At 47.2% G+C, this 27,935-nt stretch overlaps 1 protein-coding gene and 1 pseudogene across 1 annotated transcript; one reads left to right on the forward strand and one right to left on the reverse strand.

Annotated features, from left to right (window-relative positions):
- Window positions 1-5,938: 5,938 nt before the first annotated feature.
- Window positions 5,939-7,484, reverse strand: LOC144162601 (alpha/beta hydrolase domain-containing protein 17B pseudogene; annotated as a pseudogene).
- An 18,858-nt stretch (window positions 7,485-26,342) lies between these two features.
- On the forward strand, window positions 26,343-27,735 carry LOC144161943 (uncharacterized; the record flags this gene model as incomplete). Its single annotated transcript, XM_077692499.1, has 1 exon — window positions 26,343-27,735. A coding segment is annotated over one exon (1,284 nt), but the record flags the coding sequence as incomplete, so codon positions are not given.
- Between the last annotated feature and the right edge of the window lie 200 nt (window positions 27,736-27,935).

Here is a 27,935-nt window from a genome sequence, read left to right on the forward strand (position 1 = left end):
AAACAAATTGATCAAACCAAAAGTGTGCCGACTCGCTACAAGTATATTTTAAAAATATGACTTTAAGTATCCTAACTTATTTAACAAAGCAGTAGAATTTAGGTCTATTTTCACCGAAGAACGCTTTGAACTTTCTTGCCGAATACGATTTTGGATTAGTTTTACAATGGACCAATGTCGATCAAAGCATTGAAAAGAAACTCTTCTGGTATTTAGGTCTCTGAGAGGTGGGGCTGGTTTCTAAAGAGGGGATGGGCACAGCAGTGAGATTTCTCGCGTCACGGAACTGGCCCTGTGTTTTCCTGTAACCACGGCTCTAGTGGAGCGCGTTTTTTTTTTTTTTTTTTTTCATTGTGTAGTTCAAGTTCAAGTTCAAGTTTATTTGACATGGTCATCAGTTGACATGGTCATCAACATGTTGTTAATATATTGCGTGCTAGTTGACATGGTCATCAACATGTTGTTAATATATTGCGTGCAATGTTACTGTACGTAATAAATATTCACATAAAGGATCAAAAAGACGACGAAGAACAAAGACCTGCTCATGCAGCGCGAGCGCGCGATCTGGTTTTTTTTTTTTTTTTTTTTTTTTTTGCCATTAAATCTGCGTTCTGCCATTAAATCTGCGTTCTCGTCTCACACTGCACGACTGAACTTTCTGTACAAGTGCGAAGAATTTTACAACCGATTCCTGCGAGATAATCACCTGCTAAAAATTAAATTGTCGGCAAAATACACCCAATATCAACCTTTTTGTCTTTTGTACGCTCCCCCCACCCCTCCCTGGTGTGTTCCGTTTTTTACTCCCAAAAATATGGTCACCCTACTCAATGTACACCATTCCCACAGTTTCAAAGCGCTCAGTATGCAAACGAGCTGTTTTACAGGACCGTGTACCAGCCATTCCACTATCAGCTCTAAAACCCCACAAACTTTAAACGTTAAACCCCCAAAATTTTCCAATAACGAGGTGTGAACCGTCCCAGTTGCCACGTTTCCTCACCCTACTCTCCTCCCCCTACAACTCAGAGCCTTCCATTGCACAAAAAAACAAAATAACATCGGACTTCTCCGTTTCGTTTAGAAAATGTGCTTCAGTGCATTTCCAAAATATAAGAACTTCTATTAACAGTACTTCTGCGGGCGTCTGAAATTTCAAACGCCCGCTCTAGAGCTCCCACGTTGTTATTTCCCTAATAGTTTATTTTCCGGCAGCAAACGCTGGTGGCACTGGCAAACTAAAATGCAAAGTAAAACTTGCTGCTGGGTTGGTTCATAAAGGAGGTTAGCGCTTCGAGAAACAAGGCGCACGACAGAAAACGGGCAGCGCGGGAGCGAAATGCAAAGAAAGACGGGGAAGGAGAAATAAACTTTTATTGAACTGTAATCATTTTTTTTGGGGGGGGGAGGCCTTAGTCCAGTAGGCCTGGGCCCTGTCCACCAGTCGTTGCTGGTCTGGAGGGCGTGAGCTCAGGTGAGCAGGTCCTCCCAGTACTGCACCCACGTCATATGGTAGAGTGCATGTGTTGGGTGCGGGCCAGTGTCGACAGATCAATGCTTACGTATTTGGGTTGACGGCATGGAGTGGTAGTAGGTGTTCGTTTGCAGCTGTCCTAGGGTAATAGCGTCCTTGCTGGTCATCCTGGGGTGTGGCGGGAGGAAGGGGCACGGAAATAACAACTTTATAAAATGGGCGCCCAAACAGCAGTACACTGCGATCGTGTGCGCATGTACATCATCATAGGAATTTTTACAGAGTGATAGCTGCAGCGCACCGCGGTTGCAGCCTATAAACAATTACCTGTGTCTGTTATGCATTCATGCATGTAGCATGCATACATGGCCAGTAGCAACTGAACAAAATCCGCAAGTCATCAAAACATGCCATGAACACAAGTAGATGGGCTCGCTAAAGGAAAACTAACCAAGTGGAAACGGGGTCGTGCGTCTAACGACGAAAAGAAAATCTGTAAATTGAATGGCAGCTTATGTGTGTGTAATTTCGCTAGTCAGTTCTACGTTATACCAAATCAACCATGTACCGAACGATCATAACTTTGCCAAACAGACTCCACAACGAAACCTGGCTCCAAATCTTTGTAGAGACAAACCACAACTCCGCTGTTTCAGCCCCAGTGCGAAATCTGCTGGAGCAGCGGAGGTGTCGGTTGTCTTTACGGAGATTTCGTTTAGCTTCGGCGTCTTTCTTGTGCGCAATGTCAGTGTCGTCTTAGCGGCGAATCGTCGCATAATTTGCTTCCGCGGATAGTTCAGGTAAAACAACAGTTACAGCCGTTTTCTGTAACCATATACTCCCTCCGTATGCTATAGGTGGCCATGTACTAACAGCAGGCAGTAGCTCTGTAACGTTTTACCACTTCTCTGTGAACTAACTAACTCTGACAAGTAACTGAATCTCGGAGTAACGGCAGAGTCATCTTAGCGATTAATTGTAGAGTTAGTGCCAGAGTGGGAAGATGGGCTAGTTGGTTCATACTGATGGCAAAAAAACAGCGCAAAGTAACTGAACGGAAGACGAGAAAGAGACAAACACGGGCGCTGCAAACGGAGACAAACACGGGACAAACAGAGTTAGATCCGTTTTTTGTATTTCTACTTCCATGCTTCACTGCGCAGCGCGCTATGTGGGAAAGCCAACTTACAACACCACGCTTTTTGAGGCTAGAGCAGGTTGCCTGCGAACTAAGAGTTTTGTGGGGAAGTATTCACAAAATGATGGCGTATGCGTGGTCAGCGGAAAAGAAACAGAAACTATGCGGCACATAGTGTTAGAATACGAGGGTATCCATCCAAATCTACATGAGGGAAATATTCGGCTTCCAGAGGCCCTAGGATTCAAGGGTAGCACGGAGGAAGTTAGCTTCAAGGCTGTCAAAGCGACGAAAAGAAGATTAGAATGCTGGTGGACAAAAAGCAGACAGGGGAATATTGCAGTTACCACCTGTAACAGGTACGGTACGACAACTTTATTGATAGTGCCTGCAGACGGCTTGTCGCCCTGGTCTTGTTAGGGTACTTCGCCGCGACGCGGCCTTGACGTCGTCTCGGTTGGTGTCGCCTCTACTTTGGCCGCGGCCCCGCTACTTCCTCGGGTCGACCACGCCTGCCCCTGGTCTGGAGCGGCAGTCTTCCCTCGGGTTCGCTGGGTCGCTGCCTTTCGAGTGCGGCCGAGACCTGCTGGACGGCCTGGATCTGGGTCTCCCTGACGAGGAGCTACGACCTGTAACAGGAAAAAAAAGTATTTTGTGCATAATAAGCTTTTTGTGCCTGCCCTAAGCAGGGTTAGTATTAAACCAAGAGTGTAAAACATGGGTATATTAGTCCTTTTTGGTAAATGACATGTCATCACCCCGCTACAAAGGGGAAACCAATAGCAATCATCATCATCATCATCAGCTTACATAAGATCGCCCTAAAGTCGGCATCACAGGTAAGCAGGAGTGCATTGCCGAGAAAAGATTTTCCCAAAGGAAATATAAGCTGTCATATCAAAATATGGAGGCTTTGCGACATTTTTATGATTTTTTTTCTATACTGGGAACCGGTTTCCGAGCCTCGGGGAAAACTGCTCCAAAGAGAGCGCGCCACGATGCCAGCAGAGGCTGTCAAGACCAGCCCTAAAACAGCTCCGCTGTTAGAAGACTCTCTAAAATAGATTGCAAAAGAGCAGTACTGAGGTTAGCCGTAGGGAGGGTATTGAAACGACTCAGAAAACTTCGTCCGCCCGAACTGAAGAAGTCATACAAAATCACGTGGCGTCCCGGAAACGAAAGACTGCAGGGTAATGAAGCAGCGGACAGGCCAGTGCGTCAACTCACACACCGCACTCCCAACGATTCCGCTTATCACACACCCCTCCCAGAAAAATGCGGAGGAATACTCTCGCGACTAGGCAGAAGAGACGCGCTTTCCCCCTCAACGCGAGATTTTAAATGCCGTAGAAGCCCAAATCTCGAGGCAAATATAAACACACACACAGAATCCCGCACGCATCTCGACCAGCAAAAATGTTGCCCAAATCGTTTTAAGAACTGTGACGTGCGCTAAATGTAGAGGCTATTCCACGCCACCTGAATTTTTCCTTAGCTCCTGGCTACAGGAAGACGCTCAAACCCACATACATTTTAAAGCGAACGCTCGCTTTCCTATTGGTACCAATAGACTTCTATCAGACAACTAATGCATTTCCCTATAGACCCGTTTGTCGACCGAAAAGCCCTGATACGATCCCTGGACGCCCGGTGCATGCGTAAAACCGGGCTTCCAGTGTGCCAAAACGGTTAGTAAAAAATCGCGAAAAGGGAACGGTTCTAGATAAGAAAGCACACGCATCCGTCGTTAAAGGAGCCATGAAGGGAAAATACAACTTCGTTTAATTTGAAAGAACTACGATTCAGTATTTCACTCAGCTCCATTACAGTACAGCCACAAAAGATGTTTTTTAACGAAAAAAAAAATGCAAGAAGTATTTAAAAACTTTCAAATTTTGCGCCACAGTGACGTTTATGAGCAAGAATGACGTCATACGGGCCAACAATAAAACATAATTTTCAGTGCGCTAACTGCACGTTAGCATTCAAGTGATGCGGTCAAATGGAACTAGAGGCCCCATTACAGACGCCCAGTCATGTGTCGTCGCCACAGGTCAGTTAGGCGGCCGCCAATCGCACAAACAAGGTTCCGCGACGTCATAGAAAAGTTGCGGGAAATCGGCTCGGGGGTCGCGACTGCTTCACACGTTTTCTTTAATATCTCCGTTATTTGTTCCAAGGTTGCGATGATATTGGTATCATTGTTATCGGGACTGAGCAGTCTTTCTAATAAACCCAACTTGTATTTTGTCTTCATGGCTCCTTAAAGAAGGAGTACAATAGTGCACCTTTATCTCACAAACCACGTATCAGTATACATTTGGATCATTCCTATACATGCGTTTACTTATAGTACGCAAAAAATAGTCGCATGGGTTCGTTCATCGTTTGCGATTTGGGTCTTTAAAGATTTTGATTGATTGTAGGGTTTTACGCGCCGACGCAACGCAGGCGATGATGAGGCGCGCCGTAGTGGAGGGCTCCGGATTAATTTTGAACACCTGGGGGTCTTTAACGTGCGCCGAAATCTCGAACACACGGGCGTTTTTGCTTTTCGCCTCCATCAGGAAAGCGGCCGCCGCGGCCGGTAATCGAACCCGCGACCTCGTGCTCAGCAGCGCAACGCCGTCGCAACTGAGCCACCGCGGCGGGTACCTTTGAAGTTTTGACGATCGATTGTACACACTTTCAAAGGAAGTTGGACGCACCTTTCTTTTGCGCTTTTCTCAACTTTATGAAGGGATGTATTTTTGTATCGATACATGAGAGGTGTCATTCACCAGCTCACATTTTGAAGATCACCTACGCCCGATCCAGAGAGCCAAGGTGAGCTGTGACCCTGGGCGTCGGGAGCCTCCCGTAAGCTGCCTCCTAACTTTTCACTCTAACACCCCCTCCCCCCCCCCTTGTTTTTCCTGAATAAAAGTTATATTGCTACTACTACGAAAGTTCTCACCGCTCACTGGCTCGATACAAATAGACGAGTGCTTTGTTGTGACAGTTACGTCATAGTGACACTCAAGAGGATGAGAAGCGAATCATATGGGAACGGGACCCGATAACGCCATCGCGTTTTACGCATAAAGGCGACGCTTTACCGTCCTTAACTTTTTAATTTAAATAACTTACGGGCTGCACCCCAACCTCCCTACAACTGGAAAGCGCCGCCATAGGTTCAGGCAGCAAGCCTAAAGTACTGCAAGGACGTGCACGACTGCATGGCGGATCAGTACGTTTTGCGTACAGATGCACTTAAATCGGACGAAATGCGTTGTTACCTTTATTTCCATTAAAGAAAAAAAAACACAATCTGTACATGTAGTATGGACGTTACATTAAAAAGGTGAAATGTTATATTAAGTTCCAATCTTTCTTGAATTACCTCCGCTCCGGCGACGATATAAATCGCTTCACCTGAAAGAAAACGTACTATGCTAATAATGCGGTAATAGGTATGCAACACTTTTATTGCCATTGTCGAGTATACTGCGAAAATATGGTCATCGTCAGGGACAAAGGCACTAATGAATTCGCCGAGTCACAGGAGCTTAGTGCGCATCGCCACAGAGGTTCCTCTAAAAAACGACAGTCACATAACTTGAAAGCGGGATGCAGTGACAGGGAAAGCAAACGAAACTCCATAGCTTGCTGGGTAGACGACACAGATACGATCGATACGCCATCTTGTCTGATAGAGACGCGCGAGCACAAGCAAAACCTGCAGTGGTCGCAGCGGCCTTGAGGGCTCAAGTCGCCTCTTGCTTGCGTTGCCTGTCCTTGGCCTGCAACTTGGGAAGTTCAACCGCGACGAACCGCTCCAGTCGCTCGATGTACTCGCCGAAGAACTCGATGTCTCCGTGCCCGGCCCCCTCGACCCAGAGGGGCCTGACGGGGCGCGCACAGCGCTCGTACAGGGCGACGCCGTGCGACATGTTCACCACGTCGTCGTCGGTGCCGTGAATGACCAGCACGGGCGCCACGACGCCCGCGATCTTGTCGATGCTGGCGAAGGCGTCGAACCTCGACGTACGCCTGGACTGGCACCTGAACACCACGCGCAGGGCGGACGCGAGTGGTGAGTGAAGGATGACGGCGCCCACGTCGGGGCAGCGCGACGCCAGGTCGACGGCCGCCACGGTCCCGATGCTCTGTCCGTACAGGATGACGTGCTCGGGGAGCACTCCGTACCGGCCGCGTAGCGCGTTCCAGGCGGCGTCGATGTCGGCGTACATGTCTTCCTCGGACGGCCGTCCCGTGCTGGCGCCGTAGCCCGAGTAGTCGTAGCCGAGTACGTTGCAGTTTATGTGCTCGCCCAGTTCGAGGAACCAGCTGGCCAGGCGCCCCAGGTCGATTCCGTTGCTGTGGCTGAAGAGGATCGTGAAACGGGCGAAGGGCGAGCAGCGCACGAACATGCAGGCCACCTGGCTTCCCCGAGAGGTCGTCGCGAAGAAGAAGTCGATCGCGTCCCTCATCAGCATTTGGGTGTACGGCCAGTCGGAGCGCTTCTTCAGCGTCATGGAGAGCCTGCCGTAGTCGTCCACATAGAAGGAGTACGTGGACGGAACGGGGGGCTGGAACGCTAGTTTGGACACGATCCGCGACGGAAACGGCGGGCAGCACAGAGCCTCGCAGAACTTCCTCAGCCGCACCCGTCGCAACCATCGCGCTCGCGTGCTGGACCCACTGCCGCTACGTCCGCGCGAGCCAGACAAGTCGGACATCTCGGCACGGGAGGTTCACGCTTGAGACGGTCACGGAGCGCGCTTAGAGACCGCTGAGCAGGCTGCTTGGGTGCTGACTGTCAACACTGCAAACGCTGCAAACTTGGTGTTGCTGATATTGACTTCCCGATTGCGCGCATGCGCTGGCAGCTGCGTGAAAGGCGCGCTGGCGTCCTCTCCAAAGGCGCGCTGTCGTGAAATCTCCGCCGGCTGCCGCTATCACCAGATTTTCTGGCTTCGTGATAGCTTCGAACGACTAGTGCCGATAGTAACCATTTCAGCTCGAACCCCGCCCATGTGAGTCAGGGAGCAACGTGATAAGTTTTGTGGGATTCTGACTTTCACGACGGACTCGTCCACAGCCCCCTTACCTCAAAACACCATTTAGCTCTCTTTCCCGAACCCTTCCGCGAAATCTATCGATTGATTATGAGGTGTAGCGCGCCGACGCTACACAGGCGATGAGGCGCGCCGTAGTGGAGGGCTCCGGATTTATTTGGACCACCTGGGGATCTTTAACGTTCGCCGAAAACTTGTACACACGGGCGTTTTTGCTTTTTGCCTCCACCAGAAAAGCGGTCGCCGCGGCCGGGAATCGAACCCGCGTCCTTGGGCTCAGCAGCACGATTTGTTTCTAATCTAGGTGAAACAAACGCTATGCTGCATGATCAGTCTTGAGGATGGTGCGTTGTGTTTGTTAGAAAACTTCATTTTCCAACAACACGTGCGAGCATTTTCAAAGGGTCAAGACCCCCCGCACCACTAGAACCACGCTTTGTCCGCTCAAATTTGGGCTCCCAGCTCATGCACATACGCAAATGGTTAGCCCAGTGCAGTAACAATAAAGAGGTTTTTACCTCCGAGATTATTTATTTATTTAGGAACATACTTAATGCAAGAGCCGCAAGCAGGAGAGGCATAAAGAGCTGACATCATCAAAGATGCAATGCAGTACACAATGCAAGCGGCAAATGTGGAAACATTCAAGGGAAGTATAAGAACACTGGTCGCCATGGGCACAACTGAAAATTGGCTTCTAATAAGTCAAGGTAGCTCAGGAAGTATTCGGCTGTATTGCTGCAATCATTTATGGTTAAAAAGAAAATTTAAGCAGATTGGTAGAATGATTTAAAGATAGGGAATGGGACTGACGAGTACGACGAGTTGCAAGGGAGTTTCAGGAAGGGACTCGAGTCTAAAGCAAGTTTCCGGTGATACAATAAATACGGGAATTTAAGGCGGAGATACTAGAGAGTTTTAGCATAGCGTGCTCCGTCCGCTAACGCTACGGCGGCGGGTAGCGGGGCGCGACTGGGGAGAGCAAATTCGTCACGGTGGGGTGGATTAGTTCCGCGCGGCCTGCCTTCGCCATGCCCGCTCTTTCCCTCCGCTGAGGGGCAACCTCCTCGCACTCCCCGCGCGCGCATGCGCAGTCCGGTCCCGCTACCCGCTAACCTTAGCGTAGCGTACGGGAGCCGCTATGCTAAAACTCTCTACTGTCACGGGACGCTGAGGTGGCACCATGGCCCACCATCAATGACGTTGACGAGGGGGGGGGGGGGGGGGGGGGGGAAGATGTGCGAACGCAGTCTGTGCGAGCTCTGTAATAACTGCCATGTAAATGATGTAAATAGATCACTTCACCCCATTTACTCGTTCGTCTCATCTCTGTTCTGCCGCCACGTAACATTTGGTGGAGTGTGCGGGTCGATCATCTTCGTCCTGGCCACCGCTTCGCGCCGTCTCGGCCTGGACGCGATCGTCGCTGGTACGTGGACCATGTCTGGCAGCGCCAGCCTCGCCGCGACCACAGATCGACCACGTCCGCCGCCACGTGCCCCGGACCGTGAAACGCCGATGTAGAGCTTCCGAGACCAGCTGTGACGAGACGAACCGACGATGTGTCCCCAGCCCTCTCGTCCGACGTGGCTTTGACAAACTACGACACTTCGTCGCCGCTGAGGACATCCCTTTTGCGGGGCCAGGAATCATCAAGCACGTCATCGTCATCCGTGGCGGCAAGCGATTCCTCACGGTATATTGCCACCGCATTGTCCATTAGCATCACAATTATCACTTCACCCCGGCTTCGGGGGCGTATATGCATTTCCTAGTCAGTACAGCCAGACGTCACCTGAGCTTGCTTATGGGGCTTATATCACAGCAAAAAGGTACCTAAAGCATACAAAACCACCTGAACTGAAATAAATAACCACCAAAACGGACCCCTGCACTGGTTGAAAACCACGGTGTAGAAAATTTTCAACAAAAATAGACGAAACCGAGCTAAAAGGGGAAAACCCGCAAAACGTACTACAAGAAGCAGTAGCTCAAACTGACCAAAAGACAACGAAAATACCCGAAATCCCCTTTATAATGCGTACAGATGTCATAAATAGATTATATGCGTGATAACAAATGATAAAGGGACCCTGCAACACTGACCATCGACTACTCGGAATGTATTTTGGGGTAAAGTCCATTGTCCCGGCAATCTCCTCCCGCAAGAGCTATGAAAATCCGTTCACTGCCACCGAAACTACGCGCGATGAAAAAAGGGCCCATCTCCCCGCGAGGGGGACTCGAGTAAATGCGTCGCATAGGAGGTGGGTGTATTGCGTTAACGTTTAGTGTTTGGGGAGTTGGTGGTAGTGAATGCGTTGTATCAGCAGCTTCTTGACGTAGTTTGAATGAGTCAATGATATAAGACGCGTTCGTAGCCTTTCATTCTGTGTCGGTTTTGTGGCGCAGTGGGAAGAGCACCATGTACCTCGCGTTCCGCCCACAGGTAGTGAATGCGTTGTATCAGCAGCTTCTTGGCGTAGTTTGAATGAGTCAAGGATATAAGGCGCGTTCGTAGCCTTCCATTCTGTGTCGGCTTTGTGGCGCAGTATGTAGAGCACCATGTACCTTGCGTTCCGCCCGCAGGGTCGTGGGATCGAAACCAGGCGCCGGTAAGTATTATTTTTTTATATAGTGTAGGGGTAGGGGTGCGGACCTGTTGTTGAGAGCGAGGAGGGTAGCGTGATGCGGGAGAGGAGGAGTGGGGGAGAGGGCGCACCTGGAACGGCTGTTGCGGACGCCGAGGCACGCCAACGCCGGGTGACATCGTGAGTTAAAGAAATGCTCTGCATTTAAAATCGCGCATAAATGTTCCCTCTCAACTCAACCGCGGACAACGCGACGAAAGCTGCGCGCTCTCTCCCGGAAAGGGGGGCGGCGCGCGGCGTTCTGTTCGGCGGCCTTCGATATGTCACAGGCCGGGGAGTTTTCTGCTTATCCCCGCAACGCGGACGGGTCTATTTCCGGTCTGGTGCCACAAAAAGCAGGCATGGCGGCCTGCTCACAAGCAAGCGCTCAGGCTGGTAGGGCGTTTTCGAAGCAATAAACGTTTGTTGTCGAGTGGGCTCGTTGAAAGTGGAATATTTAGTTCGTCACTCAAACTCCGCGCGCACTCAAAACAAAAGAAACACCAAAAGCATGCGGACAGGTTCAGACATAGAAGAGGTTGATACACAGCGCCGACGACATCGGATCGTCACAGGAAATGCCAGAATTTAGCCGCGAAGTTGACCAGCGACAGCCAATAGGACAGCCAGGACAGCCATGGCCTGATTGACCTCGCAGAGGCCATGCCAGGGGTGCATAATGAGGAGAATTGAAGAGAGCGCGGTTGGTTTTTCCGCGTCTTTCACGGCGATTTGCGCGCTTACCGCTTCACGTGCACGTGTAATATTTGGCTAAGGTGTTCCTGGCAGTGTAATCTAAACGTCGCGCAGGTTTACTTGCGCTGCACGAAGAGTGTTGCAGGGTCCCTTTAATATTACATATAACCCTTAAAAATTATAAAAAAAGCGGTAACTGCATTTTAGCACCCGTTAGGATGTTTGCTTCGCAGGAGCGGAACTACGACACTACGAGACCAATCGGTTCTGAGCGATTAAATTGAGGACCAGATTCACGTCGACATATAGCTTCAAACACGCCCCTAGATGGCGCCATGCGTCGCTTGGCGGCTGTGGTGACAAGGAAACGGGACGCTGCTGTCAATCCCTATGGCGCCATGGCCCACCATCAATGATGCTGACGACGAGGAGGAAGATTGAGGGGGGGGGGGGGAGCAGCCTGCACGAACTTTGTAATGGCCGCCATGTAAATGATGTAAACAGATCGCTTCACCCAATCTCATCGTTAGTCTCATCTCTGTCCTGCCGCCACGTAACAATACTCTTTTACTGGACTCCATTATGGCAGATAAATTTTATACAGTCGTTACGAAATGAAAACCGCATTTGAAACTCTGCCGCTCTAACCGCCTTCAACTGTGGTGGGCTGCCGAAGTCGCTGATCAGCTCGCGCTGGCAGCCATCAACGCAACCCAATCGCTTTTGAGATGCATCACCACTGACATTTCTCGAAATAAAGTTTATTCTCCCTCTCTCAACTGTGGTTCCTTTTCTCGTTGCCTGACTTCTCTGCTAGTACAAACTTAAGCGTCGTCTTTAAAACAAGATAAACGATGCTCGCGGGAGCACCGTCACGTGGTATTTTTCATATTTAGCGGGGCTTTATCAGTCAGAATAAATGAGTACGCGATTAGTTCGTCGCTAACAATACCGCAGTCAGTCTCGTGGTAGCTACAAGTGCCTCATTCACACTTCAATGATTAGGGCAGTACTTCTCGGTATAGATAATTAAAATTAATAGATCTTATTATTGAAGAAATTACTGGCCGCTACTATACTGTACTGGAAACATTATGCGCTAGGTTTCGTTGAGTAACGCCATTGTTTTTTTTTTTTAATCTTGGTGTATGATAGCTGGGACACTCTGTATATGTGCTGTATATGCATATTCGTGTATATTTTCGTGTGAAATGGTGATTTGTACGTAATTGTAACTTGCGTCCATTTCTTTGTGTTGTGCGTTGGCCGCAACAGCCTTTCGCCTTGCATGGGGGGCACTTTTCTCGTCAAGCCCATCAACTGCTTCTTGATGGTGACCCCAAAGATAAACAGCTGCTGCATGCTTATGTTCAAATAAAGATTTGATTTGATGTGAAGGTCAGTGTGATTTCTGCCGACCAGTAAGCATAACACGTAAGCCATCCTTACAAACTCAACGCTATTTCCCCTTATACAAAGCCATCGTGAAGACAGGAATATGCAGACTGCGAGAGATTGGCAGATACATTCAGGAAGAAGGAAACATTTTCGGCAAACTTTCGATGCTCTGCAGCTATGTATAGCAATTCCGTCATACATCGTGGGTCAAAACTCTTTCATACGCAAATTCAAACTTCCCTTCTCGGAAGATCTTTTTGAAAGAAAAACAGACGTACAAAACAGGAAGACGAAATTAAAAAAAAAGGTTTGACAAAGCTGGGAATGTTGAAGCTGGGGACAAAGTTCGATGTGGGTGGCCGAGAAACACCACCACACTTGCTGGAAATGACAGCAATCGTCAGGATGATACGAGTATCACACACAAATGGTCACATCACGTCGCTCAACTCAGGCTGGTCACGCCAAATATAAGCTTCACCCAACCATCCGCTGTCCTCTTTTTTTCTGCGTTCACAACCAGTATACGATCGCAGCAGGTAAACTTGCTACAATGCAGAACCGTAGCAATGGTGGGGGGTTCGGCGCCTATAAGTGCAGTTTTCACAACACGTGCCTGTGTGATTATTTGGCATTACTTGCTGCTTTCTGATATAGATATTTCTTTCTTTCATATGTACCTCTCAAATGTATCGATGCTATTGTCACGAAGCCAAAGATGACGCAGTTGGCTTGAAGGAAAAAAAACAAGTTTATTGGAGCGAACTTGTGCTCCCCTAACAACTCAAGAATACACAGGCGGCGAAGCAGCAGTCCACAAAGCGATGTGCGCAGGCGAGTGTCGGTATATCGAATACTGCGGCGTTTGCTCTGCGGGAATTTATCTTTGTGCACGAGAAGTGTTTCTCGAACCGTCGAACTGCATCCAGAACACTGTAGATCAAAGAAAATTATTCTGGGCTGTTGACGCTAGTTCGGAACGCCCTCCCTATCAACAGAGATAACACGTGCGGCATAAAAATAAAGAATGGAACACGCGCTTCGCTTGACACACAGAGATAACACATACCGGAGCACCGGGCGGTAAAAAAAAAACATATATAAGCAAATCCAATCCCTGGTTCGCGGCACTATCAATGTTTTGCTGATGACGCAGATTCTTGTTCTTGTTCCCTATATATAGTTCGTTTTTTCAAAATGAAATTCAGTTGCTACTGCGCTTCGTTCTGTGTCTCTTCATTGGTCTTCGCGTTTCAGAAGCACTTTTTTAATCATGAGGGAGATGTATTGCGGACTAATGCCGCTGTTGGATTTTATGTTTAACTGGAAGTTTAGTTAATTCGCACTTAGAGGTCATAGAGTATCCGAGTAAGTATACGAGATAGGAGACTGCAACTGGGAATCCATGTCGTCGTGTGGTTTTATGGGAAGACCCCAGCTTGTGCCTTGAGCTTGGCTTGGCAGGACAATTGGATTCTTAAGTGGTTTTTGGGATTTGCTGTCTCCACTATGCATTAACACGTCTACGAGCTACGAGGAAGCCGAAATCCTGTCTGCCCTGTGGTAGCCGTGTTCGGTGAAAAGGCCGGCAGTGCGTGATCATACCTGAGGTTGGTCATATGCCACAGCCGAAGAACCACCGAAGGACGTATGACAGAGCGGGTAATACGCCGCCGTGCAAGTTGTAGCTGGCGAAAAAAAAAAGAAACAAAATGTTCTTCGACGAAGACAAGATACGGTAGATACGGGCGCCCGTATCTGTGCTATCTTCTCTTCTTCCGCGACTGTTTAACGCCAGGTTTTTTTTTTTTTTTCAAGTATGAACCAACTAGCTCAGCAACAAGTGTTGTTAAATTGTAGCTGACCGTCGGTGCACCGCGCTTCACCACGAAGACGACGTTTTCATAGGCCCGCTTCAAAAACTTTCCAAACTCTTCGAACGAATTATTGCTTGAAATCTTGAAATAATGGTAAAGTTAAAGGGAAGCTGAAGCGCTTTCCAAAAAAATTGAGTTAGATTAACAGTTATATAGTTTCTTTCGCGCTGATTCCGAATATCACATTGAAATTTATTGTATATGAGTCCAAGTGGCATTTATCTTGCAAAAAGCGCGGCCCCGTTTGAAAGACGCGCCCTTTTCGTCTTTTGACGCCCCTGATTGGTTGCGCCCGTCATGACGTCAAAGGAGTACACCCTTCGGCCGCGCGGGTTGTCGGAAGCATTGCGAACGATCGCACGGTTGCCTTTGCGGCAATTTAGCTTTCAGTTTAATTTTCGCACATGACTGCAAGTTTGTTTTATAATTTCCCGTGCTGTTGGTTCAATTTTCTTGGAGCTTAAATTTACTTTACACGACAGAGAACCCCAAAGCAGTGACTGTGACGTCGACTAGTGGGTTCCATCAAAATATTTTTGAATTAGGCAACCAGCATAGGGGGATTTTATACCTTATGTTAATATTAGGTACTGTCTTAACTGTTTCTTATTATAGACAAAACCATTTATGCCGAAGATTAATGGGTGTTTTATAAACAATCTACCAGCGAAAAGCACGTACGTGCACTGCGCGAAAAAATAGCGTTCATGCGCTGTAAACGTATATGCGAGACACATCTTGCCGGTACACGCATAAACCAACAAGCAGACTCTGCTTCCGCATTTCCTTTGTTCGTTGTCGCCCATCCCAGCCCCGTTACTCATCCCCGTACACAGACCCACACGCGCGCGCCATTTGGCAGCGGCGCTACGGCGCCTCCGCGATCGCTAGCTGCACTTCGATGAGTGGCGTCTTACTGCTTCACATGCATTTATTCTGAAAACACTGCAGCATACTAGTGCCTGCTCAGCATTATTGGCTGTAGAAGGGCTTGATTTTCGCTTGTGCGTTGCGCATTCTGCTACAATATTACGGCAACCTCGTTATAATTAACAGACCAGTGGGACAAGGCAGTTACGTTGTAGTTACGTTACTTTAGGTAACAATCACCAAACGTTTGTGATAATGAATCGTTGGCCTGTTTCAGCATTTCTAGATTTAAGCATTTACCGCGCTAGTCGGACAGAGGCCGTATATTTACTCTTCGCTCCTAATTTTTTTAGTATCATCATTATATATATCACCGACTATCACTGGAGCACACTTGAGGTTCAGTGACAACAAGTGCTTGCCAGGTTATAATATGCAGCCACACGGAATCTTGGGCAAAAAATTAGGTCCCCGCAGTCAACACAAATTATGGCACGGTGGTGGTTCGAAGTGGTATTTTTTTTTTTAATTCCAGACAAACATCACCTTATCGTGACATGTATACTTGCAAAATAAGTAATGTGGTTGTCTTGGTTCTTTTACTTTGTAGGAATACTCTTTACCTCTTAGCCGGGAGAGAACTTCTATCAGGATTGGCCCCTTGTTTTAGTTTCGCCAAAAAATTGTTTTTTTGAACACTGTCCTGAGCCAATAGGGAAGGAAAACCGACGCGTTTAACGAAACAAGTATTTCCTGAACAAATGTGACTTGGTTTCTGGAATGGAACGAAACATCCCCGGCCAAAGTACAGCAGTATTCCCCATCCTTCCTAAATCTAGAATCTAATGTGAACATTCACGTCCGTCGCATAAAGAAAAACCGCATTGGAGCGGTTTACAAAGTATTTAACGTATATTCTCTGTCATCAAGCACAGCCACCTCGGCTGTCGCTTCCGTATGTTATCAAGCATCCCGGCGTGGCATTATTCTGCTTAGGAATACGGCATGATAACGTATGCCTCGTTTGGCTTTCGTGCATACTTTTTGAACACGAAAATTGTACATATGAGTGCTATCAACCACAACAACAACAAGTACCATTTACAAGGAAACACGGCGCGAAAAGAGCATGGCCGAGGCGGCCGATCCGGCCGGAAGTCCAGGTATGACGTTTTTCAGCCGGTTTTCGCCCGCGCTCTTCGGTCTTCCGGCATCGCGTGGCGAGATGGGGGCGGGGCATCGGGCCACTTTTGTTTGCTCATTGCGCCGCTTCTATGGCATGTATTGCGAAAATATTTCGTACACATGAACTATTCAATGTGTACTTGCTGCTAGTCAACTTTTCTTTTAATTCTAAAACCGCTTCACCTTCCCTTTAATAAAGCAGGAGTCTCAAATGAGTTCTCCCCCCCCCCCCTCCAAAAAAAAAATATTAACATTGTTCGTAACTACCACCTTGGCCTGAAGAATAGCAGGCGCGACCGTTCCGGCAAAACTACGCTTTACTTCCCTTTTCCTTAGTTTTAAAACAGCCTGTTTTATTTTCCACTTACGTATAACTGCACACTATTCTTCGCGTTTTTGTGGCACTTTGTTTATATTGGTGGTTCAATCCAAGCCAATGATGAAACTAAGGCAAGCGCGTGGTATAATGTCGGCCCATGACGACACAGACGGCCTTGATGTGAGCCGCATAGACGCTAGCGCCAGATTACTCTCGATATAAGAAACTCTATGGCAGCAGCAGCCACACCTGACACATGGTCTGACACTGCACGCTTCTTCCCCGCAGGCTGGTTCTCTCGTTTTTCCCAGATTGTTACCGAAATACCTTGTCGCTGCTGCTGCCATAGCGAAAGTGTGAATGTCTTCTCTTGAAGTGCAACCTGAACTGACTGCTGCTGGAAGACCGATATGCGCGACATGCGATCTGCACTCGAGAAGGAACTCCGGCGAGAGTGCGAGGATCTTAGACAGTTAATTTTTTTCAGCCAGCAATTCGAGGCAATGGCTGAACGCCAAACCAAAATCGAAAAAGAAAACTCAGCCTTGGAAAAAAGGAAACGCCGCGCTTTCCGCCGAGTGCATATCGCTGAGGGAAGTTGCGGCTATCACAGAGCAGCGGATAACGGAACCTGAGCAATACTCGAGGCGGAAAAAAATGGCCCCGTATCTGCTCATTCCGTTGCAAATGTCGCCGAAAGACGATAGTCGACTGACGCCCTTGCCAAGTAAAGGCCTCCCTTCTCTTTCCGGCTCGCCTCTCATCCTGTTCCTCTCCCGTCTCGTTCCTCCTAAGATAACACGCCAGGGGTTGCTCGAGTCAATTTCAATTTACCGCGTTCAACTGCTCCAAGTCGGGTGTCTCTATGCCAGCGCTTCCTAAAGGCGGAGACGCGCGTGAATTGAGGCACCCTACTGCAACGTTTATAGAACCACGTTGCCCTACTCCACGAGCGTTCCAAGCGGAACGTGGATCCCATCTAGTGGAACCTTTCGTTGCTATTGCCGTTTTATTTTTTAAATGCCGCCAGGAGGTAGCGCAGGCAACAGCAGGCGACGGTTTTCTGCCGTTGATGTAGTATTTCATTTGCTATCGCAAACACCAAGCATCCGTAACTTTTTAAATAAAGGAACACTACAAATATTCCTTATGTATTGATTTGCTGCTTTATATTTGCGTAATGTCTTGTTTTTGTACAACAATGTTGATAAGTATGAACACAAACACCGGACTTAGACGTTTAGATTTGGCTTTGAGTACATAAGACTATTGCGTAGCTTCCATTTCACTTTGTGGGTGGCTGAATCGATTCATGAGACAGACAGACCAAAATTTCTGCGTTTAAGTAACCCACGAAAGCCTATCGTCCTTATATTAAAATCAAAGGACTACCATTCTCTGGGGATGAGAATCTGCCGCACATCAGTGCTAGAGCCAAAGCATTCGAAAAACTGTTTAAGCACCGCGAGGAGGTGGTCTACGTGGGTGCAGCCGAATACAAAGTGTAGGATTCTTTTGCAGTTGCCGCCGTCGATAACAAACTCAAGCACATCACCTCATTCGCCTCATTCAAGCACAGCGCCTCATTCGTTCTGTCTGATTTTCTTCGCTCTACGTTTTCCGTTGTGTTACAAAATAAGCGCTTTTCCAACCATGTACATCACCGCAGCCACTGTTTATGGCAGGCGGCCGGAAGAAGCAGAAGAGGCTGCAATTTCTGTTGAAATTATTATCACCAAAGCAAAATTTATCTTCAGCGACTCCAAAACGGCTGTGCGTAATTTTGCGAAGAACAAAATTCACAGACCGGCATCTTAAATTCTATTAAAAAATTAGTTCGACGCCCGCCAGATCCAGATTATCTGGATTCCGGCGCACTCGTCCCATCCAGAGAACGAAGCGACTCACAGTTCTGCCCGCGAACTCGTCAACCGGGCTGTGAACCAATCGTGCCTGCGAGGGTCTAAGGAGCGACTTTTCAAGAGATTGCATGTAACTAGAGAAATGAAAGACTAGTTTACCCTGCCCCTCATTATTCCCTAACGAAAATCCAGCAAGCGACATCGAGGCAACTCCAATCTCGTACCTTCCTGAACCCTTATAAATTGGCCCTAATGTACCCAGGTTTGTACACCCCAAAATGCGGAATGTGTGAGGCCGAAAAAGCCGACCTAGCCCATATCCTATATGAGTGCCCTGAGCTCCAACATAAAGCCGAATGGCATCTGTCTAACCAAATAGAGTGGGAGACTGCGGTGATCAGCTCCGAGCCTGAGACCCAAATTCAGCCCGTGGACTGGGCTTTGGAAGTCGCCATGATGCAAGGTCTTCTGACCACCTCATGGAGTCAAGAAGAAGCCCATCATTAATCAAACAACTCAATGATTGTTGACTAAATAAAGTTGTTCCTCCTCCTCCTTGAAAACTATCGGAGGCGTCATTGGAGAACCAATCACTGAGAAGGACATTGACATGTGCCATCGTGTACCGCGGAATGACGATGGTTGCCCGAACATTGCTGTTCGATTTAACACACAGGCAAAGCGGATTACCGTGGTCGAAAAGCCGCGCAAAAAATTCACCTGCACCTTTAACCTTGTCCACTCCAGCCGCGCGCCAGGTTTCGTGAACAAGCACCTGTGGCCGACCTTGCAGACTCTGCTTAGACAGACAATTGCACGGAAAAATGAAAAACAATGGAAGTTTGCGTGGTCAAGGGATGGTATAAGGTGCCAGAAAAACTGAGTCATCGAGCATTTTGCGCCTGAAACGCACTTAGGATCTAGAAAAAGATTCAGTAAGAAATAGTACTGTGCACAAGTACCACCTGTAGATGGATAAATGATACATGGTTCAAACGGGATGACGATGTGCTTAAGGTAGCTGGCTACAACACACATTATTTAAATCGGCTGAATAAACAGGGTGGTCGTATACTCCCTATGACAAGAAAAACACTATGTTGCATTGCAACAGTCCCACTTTCGAAAGCAACGAAAGATTTCGAGGTATTAACTGTGCGTCGAGATACGCAGATTTATTCCATCATATACCGACCCCCTCGCGGGAGCAAGTCGGCCTTCTTAGCGTTCCTAGATAAGTTCCTTGGCTGGGTTAATGGCAATGGTCTAACTCTGATACTGGGAGGTGACATTAATATTACAATGCTTGATCGTTCACCCTTACGCTCGGATGTTATGTTAAAGGGACCATGCAACACTCTTTTCAACTTTTTTTTGAAATTTGAAATGCTTGCAGAACGTAATCACCCAGCACACCCAGTACCTAGATTAGGGGGTCGCAAATTGCCTAAGCCAAAAATTACTGCTATATGCCCATCAGATAACTTGTAAACTCGCTCAAAAGATTTTTTATCTTTCCCGGCATTGACGTTCTTCGATGGCCCGAATTACGTCACTAAGACCCCATGTAGCGGCTGTCGGCCGGTTTTTCTTTCAGTTGCAGCAATGAACGCTTTTCGATAGCAACTTAAAAAAAGCCACAAAAACAAAGCAGAAATAGAAGGAGTATGTGGTGCGAACAGCAAATCACGCAGTGCCGCTGCGTTCTAGTCGGGTAACTGTGGGTCTCCTCGATTTACCAGTCCTGGACAGTCCGCAGGCAGTCCGAGGACTGCCCTCGGACCGGAAATCTCATAGGAATATACGGGAAAATCGAGCGCCGGATTGCGTCTCGGGCAGTCCGCGGACGATCCTGGACTGATAATCGAGGAGGCCCTGTATAGCTTTCGCAGAGGTTCCAGAAGCGAAGGAAATAGTGAACACGTCTATCGAAGGTGTTGCAGGGTACCTTTAACTCTCGACTCATATGGGCTCATGAATACCATTACCACTCCCACGCGTTTTCATAGCCGCTCTGCAACGCTAATAGACGTCTTTATCCCAAACACTAACCTTTGAAAAACAGTTTTGGGTGTGATTGCCGTGAATATTAGTGATCACCTACTCATTTTTCTCATGTTAGAAAAGAAGGTAGCATCGAAACCGGCAAAACTAAGAGTGGCATTTCAGGACGTAAACCCGAACATTTTAGAACTATTTCGGAACGACCTCTCCTCAATAAATTGAAACCATGTGTACGAGCAACAATACCCAGACGCAGCATACAGCACTTTCTTTCTACTGTTCAATGAGTCGCACAATACTTTTTTTCGGCTAAAACAGGCGAGCAGACTGTGGATCACGACATAACCAATAAAATAATGACACAAAAAGATGATCTGCACAGATGCGTTTTGCGGACGAGAGATGTCGCCAATTTACGAGAATTTAAAATATCCCGTAACAAAGTTACTGGTTTTTTAAGGCGAGCTAAACGAAATTATCTCCACAACCTATTAAACGCCGAAACCATGAAACGAAATGACCTCATGTGGAAAAATTTGGTCGCGGTCAGGAACGCACTACATGCAGTGAGCTAAAGATTGACGGCGCAACAGTTGCAGGTAAATGCTTAGTAAACACTTTTAATGACTTCTTTGTTTCGCTTGGAAGGAGCTGAAACGATCCATGGACTCTACACAGCTCAACGGCCAGAAATTGCAATGCAGTAAAAGCTCGTTAATTCGAACTCGGTTAATTCGAACTTCCGGTTAATTCGAACTTATGCCGTGGTCCCGGCACAGCCCTGTATATTTCAATGGGGGGAAAACTCCCGATAATTCGAACTCAGCGGTATTCGGAATGGTTATTTCGAACCGGGATCTCTCGGTTTCCATCGCTCCTCGCAGAAGACATCGGCCCAGAGTGGTTACAATGTGTTGCAAATCCAAAACAAACCAAAATTACTAGAGATGCAACGCACTGAAACAGAAAAACATCAGAGTAGCGCGCTCGTTACGCTACTGCGATAGCTTATTTCTCTTCAACGGCCCATACCGTTGCAGATTTTCTTTCTGCCGCGGTCGCTGGTCTGGGCCTGCATGCGATCTCGTGGCGTGCGCAACAAACGTGTAGTAGCGCCTAATTGGCGATAACGAGTCCTGAGGTGGCTTCGTACTGTTATGCCCACGCAGTGTGGCGCTATGTCCATTCATTCTGCCGCCCACCCGGTAATTGATTGATTGTAGGGTTTAACGCGCCGACGCAACGCAGGCGATGAGGCGCGCCGTAGTGGAGGGCTCCGGATTAATTTTGATCACATGGGGATCTTTAACGTGCGCCGAAATCTCGTACGGGCGTTTTTGCTTTTCGCCTCCACCAGAAAAGCGGCCGCCGCGGCCGGGAATCGAACCCGCGACTTCGTGCTTCGAACAATTTTATGGTCCCCTCCGAGTTCGAATTAACGAGCTTTTGCTGTAGTGCGTTTCTTGCTCCGACAAAGAGTCATGAAATATACCGTGCGTTGAGCACCCTACGAAACAGTAGATCCCTTGACACAGGTAACATACAAATCCTTAATCCTGGGTGGCCGGCCTCTGCATTACAGACCGACCCAAAGATATCTTGGTATTCTCTTAGACAGAAACCTCTCCTGGGCCCCTGAAGTGCAGAGGCTACGGAAGCGAATATCAACAGCATTGCAAACTATTGGGTATCTTGCTGGCAGCCACTGGGGTAGCGATTGCCGCTCCATGGTTTTGCTGTTCAAGGCGTATGTGGATGGCCTGTTGCGCTATAGCCTTCATGTCCTGCAGCAACTGACACCTACAAGCAAAAGACAGCTGGAGGCGGCGAGGAATAACTGCCTCAGAAAATGCCTCGGACTTCCGAAAGGCTCGTCATGTTCTGGGACAACTGCTGAAGCAGGTTGCCTCCCCTTGGACGTGCTACGGCTCCAAGAAACGCTCCGCGTTCATTTGAGGCATACGCTACATGCACGAACCCATTTCCTGACCCGTATTGCGGTTCAAAATCTGAATTCTAGCTTTGGACAAACAATAAAAAGTATTAATGCCCCAATTCTAATTCAAGCACCGCCGACCATGCCACGGAACTTCCCGCCCTGCATGGAATCTGACGCCTCTACGGATAAAATCATTCATACCCGGAATTGATTAAAAAAAACATATACCTCAAATTGGCCTGCTGCAGATGACGCTTGCACACATTAACAGATTTTACTCGACAACTACTCACATTTATACCGATGGATCGGCAACACCTGAGTGCAGCTCCTCGGGAATTTTCACTCCATCAAGTGAAAAAGCATTTTCATATCGGCTTGAGCGACCGACTTCGCCTGCGTCGGCGGAGCTCTACGGGATTAAAGCAGCACTTCGATATATTCTACGCCAGCCGCCGACATGTTGGACCGTTTTCTCTGATTCGAGAGCAGCACTTCAAAGCTTACAACGCGCTAGCTGTTTCAGCTTTCACGAACATGTACAGCGCGACGTAAAGTATTTGCACCATCTGGCATACGTCGCTGGACATCGCGTTACCTTCCAATGGCTCCCAGGCCACAGCGGCATCATGGGAAATGAGAAAGTGGACGAGGCTGCCCGCAGGGGCCTACAAATGAGAAAAAGAAAGATTTTCTTCACGAAGCATGATGCCGCCACAATGACGAAGGCACTAGCTCTGTCGGAAAGGAACCGTTCATGGTCCTTGCAGTAGCATCATTACGGCTTTTTATATTCCATAGACCCATATGTCAGAATGCGGCTGCCAGAGCGTCTACCCCGCCACTTGGAGACGTTTCTGCATAGACTTCGTCTTAATGCAGCCCTAACAAATTCCTATCTACATCGGATCGGCCAGACATCAGGCCCATATTGCGACAATTGTGGTTCACTTGAAACTGTTGAACACATATTACTGAAATGCTCTGCCTATGCCGACTCAAGGTGCCGTTTACAACATAAAATTGATTGCCTCCACCCTGGACCATTGACATTAAGATTGGTACTTGGACCGTGGCCCTCTCCCTCCGCTCAGCGCAAAATCTTGTCCGCGCTATTCAAATTCCTCCAAGACATTGGTGTGTCCCCGAAATTTAGTCGTTCCTCCATCTCAAGAGCCTTTGAACTCAATACTCTGAAGAAGGATCATATTTTATTTCTTTTCACTACTACTACTCTCCTCTCCTTCACTACACCTACTACCTTTTTCCCTCTCCTCCTTTCCCCGCAGAGTAGCATGCCGGCGAACTGATGTCGGCAAACCTCTCTGCACTTTCCTCTTTAATAAAGAGTTTCTCTCTCTCTCTCTCTCGGCCTCTAAAATACACATTCGAAATTATCTGCCCGGTAGATGGCGTTTTTCCAGCTCGCATACAACTTGCAAGGGTTAGTGTCGTGTTCAAGGGAGTAGACAAAGATGTATTGTCAAACTACAAACCTATTTCAATATTGCCAGTGTTTTCAAGGGCCTTGCAAAACGTATTAATGAAAGCATGACCAGGTTTGGTGATAAATACAGCATAATAACGCCTTCACAGTTCGGCTTCCGCAAAAATCAATCTACGGAGTGTGCTTTTTTGTGCAGAAGGAAAGAGCTCATACCATCCACGGACTGTAGACTACTTAACGGCCAGAAATTTCGATAGTGCGTTTCTCGCCCCGACGCCCAATCGAAGACAAGCTATTAACACTCGGTGTTTTGTTGACTTTTCTGAGGTGTTTGACCGGATTAACCACGTGACTCTACTAAAAAAAACTGAAGGACTAAGGCTTCAGAGGGTTTTTTTTTGAAGCTTATCAAATCGTATTTAAAGTTTCACCAACAGGCCGTCACTATTGATGCCAAGATATCTGATGCCAAAAATATTGATGCCGGCGTGCCACAAGCAGCATTCCTGGTCCTTTATAGTTTAGTTTATACATGAATGATATTGTAAAGCTTCACCCCTTCACTAAATTTGTAATTTACGCCGATGACCCTACTATATTTTTTTACCTCACACGATACCGACATATTAGTCCGTAATGCTAACAAAGTGCTAGAAGGGCTAAATAGCTGGAGCAGTCTTAACTCGCTGGCTATTAACACATCAAAAACTGAGGCTGTGCTTTTTAGATATAAAAATGTGGTTGTTCCCTCTTCCATAGGATCCGGTAAAACACGAAAGTGAAATGCACCTTCGTAGGATCAGTTGAATGTTTATTGTGCATCGATATGAACTTGCACATCGCTATTTATATTTCGTCGGTATGGCACCGTTATATGCACCAACGTTAGACGCTGGCACGCGCCGGAGCATTGCGTTAATCCGACTGAAACCACAGGCGCTCGCAAACCATCCGTTTGAACGAAACCAAACGGGTTGTTCACGAATCGTTTGGTGAACACACGATTCACTGTAGCGAAAAAAGCAGCGGACCGTGTCACGAGCGCGACATCCGCAAGTCGGCTTCTCCGCAGGTTACTCTGTGCGTCCTCTGTACACGTAGGCGCTGGCACCGAGGCGCCAACTGTCGGCTCTCATTAGCGTCATGATGCAATTCTTCGCTTCGCCTCTCCTAGATGGCAGCAATATCTGATAGGAAGGATATAAGGCGCCTTTGTCGTCCTATTCACGCCTGTGTTCATAGCACAGTCGGGAGCGCGTTTCACACCTCCCGTTGCGGCGAAAGAGCTCGTAGATCGAATCCCGGCAAAGCCGCGTCAATCGAAGTTTTTCTGGCGATGTCATTTCCGTGACGGATATGACGTCAGTTAGATAATTGGAGATTAATGAAAGAGGCCTTTGCCCTGCAGTGGGCGTAAATAGGCTGGTGATGATGATGATGATGATCTTGGTGGACCTCGGCATAAAACACTTTCTTGTCAAAAATAAAATATGACACGTAAATTCCGAGATACTGATTGGTACCACTGCTGTGCAACTGTTCCTTCAGTGAAAAGCCTTGGTATCATTTTCGACGAACACTTATCTTGGAGCGAACACGTTGATTTTGTTGCTAACAAAATTGCACGTGTCGCTGGCATCCTTTCAAGACTGTGCTTCTTCCTACCGTCTAGCATTAAATTAATTATGTACAACTGCCTCTTTCTTTCGCATATCAAATACTGCTTTTTGGACTAGGGTAACACAACCATGACTGATATTTACAAACTTCACCTACTCCAAAAGAAAGCTGTCCGTGCCATTTCGAATTCGCGATATGATGTTCCCACAGCACCAATTTTCCAGCAATTACGTGTTCATTATATTCACTTTTTATACAGTGACACATTGCTCATGCGCGTTCACACCGGTAAAAGACACAATAACAATTTTATACAAGCACAATTCAATCTCAGAAAGAACTGTCACACCCGCAACACCCGCCAGCCGGAAACAGGGTTCATTCCTCAAGTCCGTACAAATTACGGACGGCAACTGTTGCCCTACGCCCTACCATCATTACTTAATTCATTTCATTTGTTGTTTTTTCTATGCTAGAAAAAGTGACTATGATGCCTAGTTTTTGTTGGAATGTGTACCGGTGTCTTTATATATATGTATATGTAATGTGTCTATATGTAGTGTGTTTATGCGTATGTAGGTATATACACATATATACATATATATAAAAATAAATAAATAAATATATATATATATATATATATATATATATATATATATATATATATATATATATATATATATATATATATATATATATATATATATATATATATATATATATATATATATATATATATATATATATATATATATATATATATATATATATATATATATATATATATATATATATATATATATATATATATAGCGGGCAGTGGAACGGAGCGGCCGCCACAATGGTCTCATACAACCACTTTTTGCTTTTCGTCCAGTTATTCGCAGTCATCAGCACGAGCTCGCCGGTCTGCGTGGAACCACATGCGCCTGGCACGCCACACGGCACGTGCCCTCGCCTGCCCGAACCGAGCCGTTGTTGCCCGGTGCCACTTCAACCTCCCGTTCCGGTAACCCCTCAAGCTGCCATCAAGCCAACCGCATCGACATCGTCAAGCCATCCAGAAAGCTACAAATACAGTCAGCCTTGCACCGCGCACCTCAGTGGGCAGTGGAACGGAGCGGCCGCCACAATGGTCTCATCCAACCACTTTTTGCTTTTCGTCCAGGTTGGTCCCTCCCAAGATTATAACGCTAAGCGATCTAGTAACTATTGTCTGCTGCTCCTTCCATGCCCACATGCGTTGCTTGATATAATCGCAGATTGTTTTCTCGTTGTAAAGGAACTTCTTCTTTGCGGGGATATAGAACAGAACCCTGGTCCGAATAGCGAAGTATTAGCCGCCATCAGCAAACTAACCGCACACTTGGATGAGCGTCATGACAACTTGCAGAAGTCTATTAACGATGTTAAAGAAAACCAGTTGCTACTTGATTCCAAAGTAACAGATTTTACCGCTCGACTAACTGTACTTGAACAGAAGGTTACTTCCCTCGAGAGCGTTCCAGACGATACACAGATGCAAGGTCTCGTAACGGCTGCCGTGCGACACGAAAGTGCCGCTCTCAGTTCACGCCTTGATGACTTCGAGGATCGCTCTCGTAGGGATAACCTAATTTTTTATGGGCTATTAGATTCTGTCTCAGAAACCTGGGCTGAGTCTGAGCTAAAAGTCCGCGAAATCCTGTCTGCGTCCCTTAAACTGGAACTTCCTAATGAAGCCATCTCCCGTGCACACAGGATTGGAACCTTTGTGCAGAACAAATGTCGACCTGTCATTGTTCGTTTTAGTTCTTTCAAAACAAGAGAAGGTGTCTTTGCTAAGAAATCTATGCTTCGTAGCACCCCCGTGTCAGTTAGCGAAGATTTCTGCAAGGCCACGCGCAGCATCCAGAAAAAGCTTTTAAATTTCGCGAAAACCACTGGGCAGCCATATTACCTCAAGTATAACAAGATAGTAATTAACAAGAAAGCCTATGTTTATTGTCCGGTCACCGATCGTGTAACTGAGGCTGGGCCTATTTATGATAACCCCGTACACGTTGCCCCCCAAGCAACAAACGCAGAAAGCGCAGGGACCAGCGCTCCTCCTTCACCACGATAGCTAGATAAGCATTTTCGAGCACATGAATTTTCTTTTTTACTATGTAATTCTCGAAGTGTTACTAACAAACGTGATGCCCTATCTGCACTAATAGATACATGTCTAGCTGATGTCGTCATAGTAACTGAAACCTGTCTGTCCGCGAAAATAGAAAATCACGAAATATTTAACTGTTCAAAAAAGTTTAAGTTCTACCGCTGTGACCGGGGTACGAGGTGCGGGGGCGGCGTATTGATTGCTATTAGCGACGAGATCAGCTCGTTCAGTGTGCCTGTTGTTTCGCCGCTTGAAATTGTTGTCGCGTGTGTT

The sequence above is a fragment of the Haemaphysalis longicornis genome, unplaced genomic scaffold, assembly GCF_048455015.1.
Source record: "Haemaphysalis longicornis isolate Haplotype H1 unplaced genomic scaffold, Haemaphysalis longicornis Haplotype H1 scaffold_12, whole genome shotgun sequence".
NCBI lineage: Eukaryota > Metazoa > Arthropoda > Arachnida > Ixodida > Ixodidae > Haemaphysalis > Haemaphysalis longicornis.